Source organism: Artemia franciscana, chromosome 8 (assembly GCF_032884065.1).
Source record: "Artemia franciscana chromosome 8, ASM3288406v1, whole genome shotgun sequence".
In the NCBI taxonomy this organism is placed as follows: domain Eukaryota; kingdom Metazoa; phylum Arthropoda; class Branchiopoda; order Anostraca; family Artemiidae; genus Artemia; species Artemia franciscana.
The window spans coordinates 20,688,771-20,702,119 of record NC_088870.1 but is presented as its reverse complement, the minus strand read 5'-3'; the positions used below and the strand labels follow the sequence as shown (position 1 = coordinate 20,702,119).

The following is a 13,349-nucleotide window of genomic DNA, read 5'->3' as shown; positions in this document are numbered from 1 at the left end:
TGCACGCGCTTCACAATGCACAATCGCAATTGTCCAAAGTAGCCATACTGGGAGATTGCGCAAATGGGACGTGTGAACCCCTCCGTTTGCCACCCTCATGCAACTGTTTCTTGGAGTAGCTGAATTTCACGAAAGATTTGAATGTGTTTTCGCGCTCAGTAGTAGTCAGCACAGTAGTAATCAGTAGTGTAGGGAATCCAGCTCCAATGCTAACACTGGTTATTTGGACATTACAGCTTCCATATACTACAGAGAACACACCTTATTTGACTACTCAAGTTTACCTATGCTACAGAGTATACAACTGTGACTTGTCCTAGTTCTTTGTCAGATAGACAGAATTTGAAAAGCAGGAATTTCGGAAAGTGGCTCATTGAAATTATTTTTTTGTATATAAGGCTCATCTCTCTGAAGGGGAAAAAGACACTAGTTGCAGAACTAGTAAACTAGATAAGATCGTTAACTGTAAAAACGGGTTTAAATTAGTAAGCCAGCCTAAGAAATATTTTGAAAAAGGGCAATTCCTGGATTATGTCTACAGCATTAAGTAGAGTCAAACTTAAAGTAGCTTTCAATTTCTGTATTGGTAAGATAGGTAGGATTATAACAAGTCATATATAAAAAAAAGGGCAAAAGAGCTTTTAAAATTATCATACATGATATCTTTAATTAACAGAGTGTCAAAATTCAGTGTTTGATTCACTTGAACATGGAATTTTCATATGATGGGATCCAAGGATATTTTGTTATCTCTTTCTTACAATGTTATTCATTATTACTTCCAATAGTTCTGCAACTAGTGTATTTTTCCCCTTCAGAGAGATGAGCCTTATATACAAAAAAATTATGTCAATGAGCAACTTTCCAAAATTCCTGCTTTTTAATTTTTGTCTATCTGACAAAGAACTAGGACAAGCCACACTTGTATACTCTAGTATAGGTAAGCTTCAGTAGTCAAATAATTTGTGCTGTCTGTAGTATATGGAAGCTTTAATGCCCAAACAACCAGTGTTAGCATTGGAGCTGGATTCCCTACTCTACTGACTCTAGCCTTCAGAGGTGTCTTAGGGCTGTAGCCCCACTGTTATGGTGGTAGTCTCTTTTCCTTTTAAGATTGACTTGATTATTAATAATTTATCCTTGTTTTAAGTTTCATTTTTTCATCCAAGTAGAGTCTGGTATTTATATGTAGGATATAATTTTGCATTTTAATCTATGTTTGATAAATGTTTTATTTATTCTTTCATAGCAGTTTCTGTTCATTTAAGATTGAAGATACGTCTTTATATCTGCTCGTCTTAGGATTAAATATAGCACTTAACTTACTTTTGAATCCTTTTTTTTTAAAACGTTTTCTTAAATTAATGAAGACGGAAAAGCAACATTAAGAGGAAAAGCTACAAAGCAGACTTAAAAGTAGTTCAACAAAACAAGCAAATATAGACAAAGATTAGAGATGAAAACTAAATCAAGATAAAAGGAAGATATATAAAACAGAGTTATTTCTATCCAATTCAGGAAGTAGCGAAATACATTCAAATCTTTCGTGAAATTCAGCTATTCCAAGAAGCAATTGTATGAGGGTGGCAAACGGAGGGATTCACACGTCCCATTTGCGCAATCTCCCAGTATGGCTACTTCGGACCATTGCGATTGTGCATTGTAAAGCGCGTTCGCATTTATGGCGGGTATTACAAACTTTGGTATCCGTCCAAAATTTAAATAAACGGTAAAGTTGAATTCAGACATGTAATAAAAGCATGACTTTCCATACATATACTGGTTGTGACTACAGGTTTAGCCATTTGTCTTCTACGAAGGTCAAGAATAAACATGTATCTTTATACGCAAGGTAAATATAGATTTTGTTTTACTTTTCTTTTCATGTTCTTTATATATGCATCAAAGTGTGAAGTTTGTAATCAATAAGAAAATAAAATATCACTTCATTCCTTTCTCAGCATTAGACAACCGGCAGGTAATGTGCCTATGGTTTGAAATAATTAATTGAGATCTTAAACTGAAAATAATCTTCCTCGTAAAAACTTTATTTCACATTCTTATGGAAAAATAAAGTAATATATCCGCTTGTACAGTATAGCGACCATAATATGCACTTGAATACAACCCAGGGCGTTCTTTTCAGGTTATGCAGACCATTATTTTTACTTCCACGGATTTGTCCGTAGATCTAAAAAATTTGGTGTCTGTCAAACAGTTCGTGCTAACGAACTGTAGTAAGGAGCGACCCGGCTCAATAGTAACCAAAACTAAAAAAAAATTGAATTTTGATATCAATAGCTACATCAAAAGAATCGCATTTTGATGCTGATTTTAAATATATAAGTTTCATCAAGTTTAGTCTTACCTATCAAAAGTTACGAGCTTGAGAAAATTTGCCTTATTTAAGAAAATAGGGGGAAACACCCCCTAAAAGCTGTAGAATCTTAACAAAAATTACACAATCAGATTCAGCGTATCAGAGAACCCTACTGTAGAAGTTTCAAGCTCCTATCTACAAAAATGTGGAATTTTGTATTTTTTGCCAGAAGACAAATCGAGAGTGCGTGTTTATTTGTTTGTTTTTTTTTTGTTTTTTTTCCCAGGGGTCATAATATCGACCAAGGGGTCCTAGAATTTCGGAAGAGGGCTCATTCTAACGGAAATGAAAAGTTCTAGTGCCCTTTTTAAGTGACCAAAAAATTGGAGGGCATCTAGGCCCCCTCCCACGCTCATTTCTTTCCCAAAGTCAACGGATCAAAATTTTGAGATGGCCATTTTGTTCAACATAGTCAAAAACCATAATAACTATGTCTTTGGGGATAACTTACTCCCCCACAATCCCTGGGGGAGGGGCTGCAAGTTACAAACTTTGACCAGTGTTTACATATAGTAATGGTTATTGGGAAGTGTACAGACGTTTTCAGAGGGATTTTATTTTGTTTGGGGGTGGGGCTGAGGGGAGGGGGCTAGGTTGGAGGATCTTTCCTTGGAGGAATCTGTCATGGGGGAAGAAAAATTCAATGAAAAGGGCGCAGGATTTTCTAGCATTACTATAAGAAAACAATGAAAAATTAACATGAAAACGTTTTTTCAAATGAAAGGAAGGAGTAGCATTGAAACTTAAAACGAACAGAGATTATTACGCATATGAGGGGTTCTAAAAATACTTTAGCATAAAGAGCGAGGTATTTAGGAGGAGATGTATACCTCGCTCTTTATGCTAAAGTATTTTTAGTAATTTCAACTATTTATTCTACGGCCTTTCTGATTCAGGGGTCATTCTTAAAGAATTGGGACACAACTTAAGATTTAGTGTAAAGAGTGAGGTATTAACGAGGGTACAAACCCCCTCGTATACATAATAAAAATATAAGATTATGAAAGTTTGTTACGTAAGTTAATTCTTAAGTTACGTATATTTTTTACTAATAAAAACGTTCGTTAAAAATTAAAAGTTCTAGTTGCCTTTTTGAGTAACCGAAAAATTTGAGGGCAACTAGGCCTCCTTCTCCACCCCTTATTTCTCAAAATCGTCTGATCAAAACTAAGAGAAAGCCATTTAGCCAAAAAAAGAATTAATATACAAATTTCATTTTAATAATTTATGTGCGGAGAGTCAAAACCAAACATGTATTAATTCAAAAACGTTCAGAAATTGAATAAAAAAAAACTAATTTTTTTAGCTGAAAGTAAGGAGCGACATTAAAACTTAAAACGAACAGAAATTACTCCGTATATGAAATGGGTTGTCCCCTCCGCAGTCCCTCGCTCTTTACGCTAAAGCTTTCAATTGCTTTAAAAAGTAGAATTGTGGCAAAGAGTCAAACTTTAGCGTAAAGAGCGAGGGATTGCGGAGGGGACAACCCATTTCATATACGGAGTAATTTCTGTTTGTTTTAAGTTTTAATGTCGCTCCTTACTTTCACCTAAAAAAATTAGTTTTTTTTTATTTAATCTACGGACAAAAAAGAGCAGTTACGGAAAATACGAATACCTAAGAGGAATGTGGAATGCCATGGAAAACGTCGTGTTCAACCTTTCCTTATTACATTTATTCTAAGTCACCAGAGAATCCTGCTACAAATTTTTGGTTTGATGTCAACGGGTTGTCCAACAAAACTTTGATACATTCTTATGTACGACTTTTTTCGTCTATGGTACGCTATTTGGTATTGGTTCTTTTTTTTAAGGGTTTCGGACAAAACCTTATAAAAAAAATAAAGTTTAGAGAATCTTACTAGTCATCAAAAATGAGAAAAGTTTCAAATCTGGCTAAAACCCCAATCTTGTAACTGGGAATGATTAAGAAAGAAAAAAGTGCTGGATCTCTATGGTTTTGTACTTTTACTGCGATATTTTTGTGGCACCTAGTGGTTTACGGAAAGTTCAATTGATTCCAAAACACCATCTATGGATTTTTTTACGATTAACACAAACTTCGGACTATTTACGTATTGTTAAAAGGCTCTAGTGGAAACACTGATGCAGACCAGTCTTTATCATATTTGATCCTTTTCGGCTTGAGCTGATATTGATGTGAATTTAGAACTATTATAGAAGTAGTAGACTGTCTTCTACTCTTACTAAAACTGCCTCGATTTTTTGAATGAAACTTTTTTTTGCAATAATGCAGCCAAAAATGTTGGTGTTTACAGTTACCATTTACTCAACTTCCAAAGGAGTCATATGAACAAGGTAGTATATGTAAGAATAATCTACCAGTGTAAACGAGGAAAAACCTTAATGAATTTAATATTCAAAAAGCATTTAAACTAAATGTTTCAAAATATCCCTCTATCACTAAATACATCTTTCACTACGATAGAGCTAAACATGAGCATATCAATTACGGAAAAGATGAATTAAAAATGCAAAGAGCTACAGAAACGAGCAACATTAACAATACTATTCAGTTAAAATTTGGAACAATCCGTTGTATCAGTTTTGGCAATGGAAGTTAAAACGACTGAACTTTTTTCACTCTTCAAAGCACATTCACTTTATCCAGGTCTTGTTTCAATGTCTTAAGAAATGAGGCAATGCTGAGCTCTGTAGTAAGGGTGCTAACATGTCTCAAACATAAAATAGCTGGGTTATTTAATTTATGGCCTAATTTAGTTCTCTGGCAGAAGCCATAAGAAATAGTTGTACAGTTAGAGTTATCCCCATTTAGAAGAAGGATTAAATGCCCAGATCAGAGAGAAAGCTACCAAGCATTCTTACAATGAACTTCCTTGGACCGGGTTTTCTAGTTTCACCAAGGATGATCAAGTGATTCAGATTGTTGAAGACTTTTAAAAATATCAGCAAATAAGCGTACTTAATTTTTGTTTTTGGCCAGAGGAAGATCCTGCCTGGCACCAATGGACGATGGGATGGCTAGCGTTGTCAATGACAATCCTCCTTAGCGCCCGAGTAAGAGAAGCCATCCTAAGGCTCCAGAGCATGTTTATCCATTGGTGTGTCATAAAGAGTTATTCAGCCAGAAGCTTCCCAGACTTCTTTTGCCCTGTTTTTTGTAGCCGTCCTGTTTATCGGACTGGATCACCCGCAGGACGTTTCGCCATTCCCCACAATGAGCTGAAGCTTTAGGTTCTGTACTAAACTTACAGTCTGAAGTTGACCTAGAGTCACTTGCGTTTCCTGGGAGGTCCCACAAGAAATACTAGCACAATTAGGGTTATCCTCATTTAGAAATAATGTCAAGTATTCCTACAATGAACGCCCCGCTCTTTACGCTAAAGTTTGACTCTTTCTCATAGCTCTACTTTTTAAAACAGTAAATTACTTTAGCGTAAAGAGCGGCGCATTGAGGAGGAAAAGCCCCTTACATATACGGAGTAATATAGGAATATTTTAAGTTTTAATGTCGCTCCTTACTTTCAGTTCAAAAAACGTTTTTTTAATTTAATTTCTGAACGTTTTTGAATTAATGCATGTTTTGATTTTGGCTCTCCGCACATAAATAATTAAAACGAAATTTACATTTTTTTTTTTTTTTTTGGCTAAATGGCTTTCTCATAGTTTTAATCGCAAGATTTTGAGACAAAAGGAGCGGGGGAGAAGGCCTAGTTGTCTTCCAACTTTTGATTACTTAAAAAGTCAACTCTAACTTTTAATTTTTTATGTACGTTTTCATTAGTAATAAACGTAAGTAACTTACGAATTAACTTACGTAACGAATTTCTATATTCTAAATTTTTATTACATATATAAGGGGGTCCACCCCCTCGTTAATGCGTAGTTCTTTCCACTGACGCTTAAATTTTGTCCAAATTCTTTAAGAATGACCCCTGAATCACAAAGACCGTTGAATAAATAGTTATAATTGCTAAAAGTACTTTAGCGCAAAGATAGATTTATTACAAGAAGGCAAACCCCTCATGTGTGTAATAATTTGTGTCCGTTTTAAGTTTTAATGCTGCTCCTTACTTTCAGTTGAAAAAACTTTTCATATTCATTTTTTCATTGTTTTTTTTTTTAATAATGCTAGAAAATCTTGCGCCCCTTTCATTGAAATTCGCTTCCCCCATGACAAATTTTTCCATGGAAAGATCCTCCCACATAACCCCTCATTACCTCCCCCCCCCAACCAAAACATTCCCATGGAAACGTCTGTTACACTTCCCAATAACCATCATTATATGTAAACACTGGTCAAAGTTGGTAATTTGCAGCCCCTCCCACGGGGACTGTGGGGGAGTAAGTCGTCCCCAAACACATAGTTATTAGGTTTTTCGACTATGATGAGTAAAATGGCTATCTCAGAATTTTGATCCAGTGACTTTGGGGAAAAATGAGCATGGGAGTGGGCCTAGGTGCCCTCCTGTTTTTTTGGTAGCTTAAGGAGGGCACTAGAACTTTTAATTCTGTTAGAATGAGCCCTCACGTGACATTCTATGACCGCTGAGTCGATACAATCACCCCCTGGGGAAACAAAAAAAAAATAACACATATCCGTGATCTGGCAAAAAATGCGAAATTCCGCATTTTTGTATACAGGGTCTTGAAACTTCTTCATAAGGGTTCTCTGACACGCTGAATCTGATGGTGTGATTTGCGTTAAGATTATGTTATTTTTAGGGGGTGCTCTCCCCTATTTTCTAAAATGAGGCACATTTTCTCAGGCTCGTAACTTTTGGTGGTTAAGACTAACAGGTAAGATAATTTGATGAAAATTATATATTTAAGATCAGCATTAAAATGCGATTCTTTTGATTTAACTATTGGTATCAAAATTCCATTTTTTATAGTTTTGGTTACTATTGAGCCGGGTCGCTTCTTGCTGCAGTTCGTTACCACAAACTGTTTGATTCCAAACATATAAATTTGATAAAGTTTAGTATTACATATAAAATGATACGATCCTGAGAAAATATGCCTGATTCTCAAGAAGGGAGGAACACCCCCCAAAAGTCAAAGAATTTTAATGAAAATCAAACCATAAAATGTAGCACATTAGAGGAACTCATTTCAGAGTTTTCAATCTCCTATCTGCAAAAATGTGGAATTCTCTATTTTTTGCCAGAAGAAAGATCACAAATGTGTGTTTATTGGTTTTTTCTTTTTTTTCAGGGTTGATTGTATCGACCCAGTGGTCCTTCACCATTGAGAGAGGGCTCATTCGAACTAAAATCAAAAGTTTTAGTGCCCATTTTAAGTGACAAAAAATATTGGAGGGTAACTAAGCCCCCTCCCTCGCCCCATTCCCTCATAATTGTCCGATCAAAATTTTGATATTGAGCCATTTTTTTATCATAGTAGTAAGAGCCAATAACTATGCCTTTTGATAAAACATGACCCCCCACAGCCCCAGGGGAAAGGTCTTAATTACAAAATTTGCCCATTGTGTATGTAGGCTATAGTGCTTGTTATTGGGAAGTAGGCATACTTTTTCAGGATGCAGGGGAGGAATTTTCTGCTGGGGTTTTTTCCATTGGGGAATTTTCCATGGGGAGGGAAGCTTCCAGGGGGTGAACATGTTGGGGGAAATTTTATACTAGGGGAATTTGCCAGAAGTTCTATACAAATTTCTTTTTATTTTTCCTGTTTTCTCTTTTCCATCTTAATTTTAGGCGTGGAGTTGTTAAGGGTAATTCCCAGGAATATTTTTTCACTGGGATTTAATTTTCAAGAGATTTTTTTTTGTAGGGAGGGAGATTTCTCCGTGGAGGTGGTACTAGATTTCCTGGCATTATTTAAAACGATCAGAAATTAAATAAAAAAAATTCAATTGAAAGTAAGGAGCAACATTAAAACTTAAAACGAACAGAGATTATTACGTATTTGAAGAGGTTTGTTCCTTCCTCAACACCCTACTCTTTACGCTAAAGTTTGAATTTGGTCCCAATTCTTTAAGAAGGACTCCTGAAACACAAGGGTTATTTAATTAAAACAATAAGAAGCTTTCTTAAAAGTACTAAGCACTTTAACGTAATGAACGAGGTATTGAGGAAGGGGGTAAAACCCGTCATATACGTAATAATTTCTGCTCTTTTAAGTATTAATGTTGCTCCTTAATTTCAACTGAGAAAACCTTTTTTTTTATTTAATTTACCATTAAGCAATAGATTCTGTTGATATGATTGCGCTTATTGTTTATGTTCCCGTGAAACGATGGATTTTGCGACAAGCGTGTAGCTGTGAATTGCACAAAAAGATTTAAAGCATTTTATTTCATTAGATTTGTTTTAGCTTCAGATCTAATCATTTGTCAACTTTTTTTTTAATCAGAAATTTATCCTTACAGAAATCATTGGAAATCACTCTGACGAATTTTTCAATCTTTAAAAACAAAGCAAAAAATGCAATAAATAAATCTGTAACGCTGAAAATCAACACTTCTCTCGACTCATATTCTCAGAAGCTTCTATTTATTGTATAAAAAAAGATATTATTGTTCTTCCCGTACTAGAATCAACAGCATTACTACTTTCAGGGGTGACATTCTGCGACGTATCAAAGTCTTCCGGAAGCAAGGATGCATCAGAAGGGCTTCCAGTAATAGAAGGGGAGACAGTTGGGCATGCCTTTACTACAATCAGTCGAGATGGGCGTCTCGAAACAACCATAAACAACGTTCAAAACTCAGCATCTCGTTCCAAATCCAAGTCTGAAACTCCCATGCCTACTTGCTCAAAAGATTGTGAATTTCATTGTTGTGCCCTTCACCAAGAGACTCAATTAACAGGAACAAGCAGCATTAAGCGTGATCAAAGACATGGGTCATCAAAGGTTCGCTTTGATGAAAAACGAAAGATAGAGCAATCATGGGGAGGTTCAAAAGACACTAATCCTGAGATGAGGAAAGAGAGTTCAGACTCGGATGATCCAGAAGGGGAGAGCTATCCATTGGAAGACAACGAAGTAGCAACATCTGACAAGGTTTTAACACTAATTGATCAGCTTTCTTTAGATCAACAAAAATACTTATCAGTGCTTGATATAGGTATAATATTAAATCGTTTGAGAGCCAAAATAATAGATGTAAGAAAATTGGAAAGGGAGCCCGAGGGTGCAGGATGTTTTCGGTGGACTATTAGTGCTACCATTCGTGGAGGTTTTCTTAGAGATCTCGGTGTTCTTTATAATGGAAATTTTTATACTATCACAGAGCAGCCCGACCTTGAGTCACTCCCGCTGCCCAATTTGGAAGACTTTGATGATCATAAAATTTAGATAACGGGTATATTTCGGTGCTTGTGAACATTGTTAAGTTGTTACCTAAATGGATGGAAATTTTATTTTAGAAACTGTGATAAACGTTTGGTTGGGGCCTAGCACAGGCTAACTTTTATTATAGCTCATGAATTTCAAATTCTTAGTGATATCTGAATTTGTATATGACTTTTTTATGAGTTACGGCTTGATTTTGTATAGTTTAAACAGGTTGAAAATATTACAGAGTCTCCTTTATTGCGTGTTTGCTTTTTAGTTTTTATTTTCATTTGACTAATTTTTTGTTATTCCTTATGATCGTTCTTATATCATGAACCGTACAGCAGGGTTTAGCACTTTTACAATTATGAATGTTTGATTTTGCTAAAATGTAGTAAAATCATTCGCAACATTACCAGAAATACTATGCACCCTAGTACAGATATAAATAGACCCTGACACAGTGGTGGCATGATGACAAACTGTCAACTTGTCAGCGCAGTTTCAAGGTCTAGTCGGTTCTTTTCGTTGAGCAATTCAAAATTGAAACATGGTTTACTCCTATTTTCACCTTAATAAATCCACAGTCGTACAATTACGCAGGGTGGAAACCTTCTGTCCATAACCCCTCCCATAAACTCCCTCCATACCCCCCTCCCTCAACAAATATAATGTAAATTTTACGGTTGTTGTGGTTTCGTCTGTAGTACATTTCGTTTTTCATATGATCCACCTGCTATTTTTTTTTACAAATATCGATCCCCACCTCCCTGAAAAGTTCCCCCCCTCCTGGCAGATTGTTTTGCAGTGAGTTATTGTGGATTATCGTGGATCTGCCTGTGTATATTTTATGCCCATGTGTTCAAAGGTGTTCTAATTCAATTTCTTGTTATTTCTTTCGAATTTTGATTAAATTCTGATGAAAGATGCTCAAATCAAGGAACACCAACGAATTAAAAGATTACAAAAAATATAAACATACACCACATAGTGAAAAATATCAGTGAAATACGGAGCTAAGGGAGGCTTACTATCCAGTATTTAACCTAAGGAAAATATCTTGTTATTTTTACATTTCCCCCCACATTTTCATATTACTTTCAAAAAATTCTTCTATTTTTATTATTTTGAGACCTTAAACCTCCACACCTCTTTAAACTTCTAACTAAAATGATACTTACGTGGAAGAGAAAATCCGCACAAAGTGCTCTTCGAGAAAGTTTTAGCTCTTAATAGAAATATTTTTGCTTCAGATTTTTTTGTATTTCTCTGTTATCGTCATATGCCAAATCTTTACTTTGAAAACACAACCCTAAACACGTGAAAACGACTTATCATTTTATATAATAGGGTCCAATAACGTTGTTGGCATCAGTGTCTGCTATAGCCTTTACTAAATATATGGAACTGATTTAAGAGATATATCAATCCTGGCTGTTCAAAACAATGAGCAAGCATACCGCATAAATTTGTTTTTTGAAGCGTTTGTCAAAATTTCTCTTTTTTCGCTTCTCGTCGATTTAAAAGTCTATACAACCCTGCTTTACATTGTATTTATAGGTTGTTTGCAAGTTGTTTTTGCATGTATTTTTAATTATTTTCAGAAACTGGATGGACGTTTTTAACCTTTCCTTTACTAAAATTTCCCAGAAAATGTCAAGTTTGATATGGAATCAATAAACGAATACCAAACAAATCTGTCCAGATCAGTCTAGAAAATCATCAAATGAACTTTTCGTTGAGCTGATTACTCGTGAACCGATGCTCGTAGTTAAAACTTTCTAGGAAAGAAGTCTTAATAAATAGTTGAAGGTTGTAAGTGACAACTTTTACTTTTTGGATGACTCTACTCCTAATGCTAATAAGAGTATATAAAGGTTTAGCCTAATGAAGAAATAAATAAACAGACTTTTTTCGTGCATTAGTGTTTTTGATAGGTGGAAAACAATAAAGATATATTAAGGTGTCTTTCAGGTATAACATCCTTTAGCTAAAATGATGACAATTTACATCTGTTTCTTTCTGCGCTTTAAACTTCTCCATTAGTTTGGCCAAAAAGCCGCTCACGGTGGCTTACAAGGTGCAGTTGCCACTTATACCCCTCTCTCCTATAACACTGCATATAAAGTACAGAATTACATATAAAAGGTTCCACTACATATAAAGTGAGGAAATGTTCAATATTGGAATAAAATAACTTTATACTTTAATAGGTCAGGCTACATAATTTTGTTTTATAGATTTAACTCCAGGAAAAATTCATGTAGACTTATTCTTACCCCTCCTCAGACAGATATTTCCTGGCAACTAGTTTCAGTCACTGTTATTATCGGTTCTGTTGTTGCTGTTCCTTTTTTTTTTGCTTTTTATTACATACATTGAACACGCCAAGAGCGGACTAAAACACCTTGTATGGTAAAAAGGGTTAAATTGGATTAACTATCATTCAATATGTAAGCTAGTCCTTTCGACCATGCATGCAGCTGTCGTCACAAACAGGGGCAAATAGTATACAGTGATGATGAATTGATCAAATTAAATCAATGTAAAATTATAGATTATCGAATTGAATAATGAAAGATCTATAGTAAAATGACGGTGTAAACATAGACTCCCAGCTATGAAACATTCCTACTCCTTATAATATGTTCTCTGATGTTCATTTTAGATTTGACTGTGAGTATATACATAACACATTGTCAAAATCTTAGTCGAAACCCTCTGATTTTTCAGAGTTAACTATAGAAGCCTTATAAAAGTTAAGAGAGACATCTATTTTTTCAATGTCGGGATGAAAGGTAGCGTTAAATAATAACGAGAAGGGAAAGTCCAAGATTTGCTGGGAAAATGCCAATTATGGCGAAAGGAATAACAGCTACTCGTGTTTTGGACCAATGTACAAGGTCCGTGCTCAATAGTAAAAGACAAAAGCACACATAAAAAGGGAAAAACAAATACTAAAAATGTGCGAAAAAAATAAAGACACGAAGAATAAAAAGCAAATAATAAATAATTTTTTTCATTTTAAAATTTAAACCGTATAAAATGACTCTCTCTAAAACTACCAATTCAATTGGAGATCTAAATCTAACGAATTGAACTTAATTTTTCGAATGGTCACTGGCCCCATATGCAGCCTTCCGGTTCCATTTTGTTTTACAGACCAAAAGAAGCTAAAGCCTTGGGTTTCAAAATATGGTTTACATTCCCCTATGAGATCACCAAGTTTTCGGCTTGGCCGTGAAATTTAACGCCTATTTTCAATATTTACATAGGCAATTTCAAAATTAAACTTTTAATATTGATAAAATGTAATATTTTTGTAACGTGCAAATTCGTAAAACTTGTTTTTGAGGGTATGAAATATTAGAGGAGGGAAGAGTGGAGGAATACGAAAAGGTATGAAGGACAAAGTAAACAGAAAATAAAAAAATTATAGAGAAAATCTCAAAATCTAGGCACCGGTCCGAAGATTTGTGTTGGTCTGGGCCTCAAGGTCAGTCCCAATCATGTGTCAGTCATATGAAATATTGAATTTTAGTTGCTTAACTTTTCAATCGATTTTCACCTTAACATCGACGACAGTATCATTGAGGTGATTAAACAGTATATATTAACCGTACATAAATTTCTACTATATTCCTAAACAAAAAGAATTAAAGAAACATTATCGAAGAAAAACTGACCCG

At 34.9% G+C, this 13,349-nt stretch overlaps 1 protein-coding gene across 2 annotated transcripts in view; it reads left to right on the top strand.

Annotated features, from left to right (window-relative positions):
- The window catches only part of LOC136030116 (uncharacterized), a 92,462-nt gene that overhangs the window by 77,047 nt on the left and 2,066 nt on the right, over positions 1 to 13,349 (top strand). For both annotated transcript variants that reach the window (XM_065708794.1, XM_065708795.1), the window contains one exon: positions 8,942 to 11,475. In XM_065708794.1, coding sequence (XP_065564866.1) covers positions 8,942 to 9,681 — 740 coding nt within the window. In that variant the 3' untranslated portion in view covers positions 9,682 to 11,475. The remainder of the gene's footprint in view (positions 1 to 8,941; positions 11,476 to 13,349) is intronic.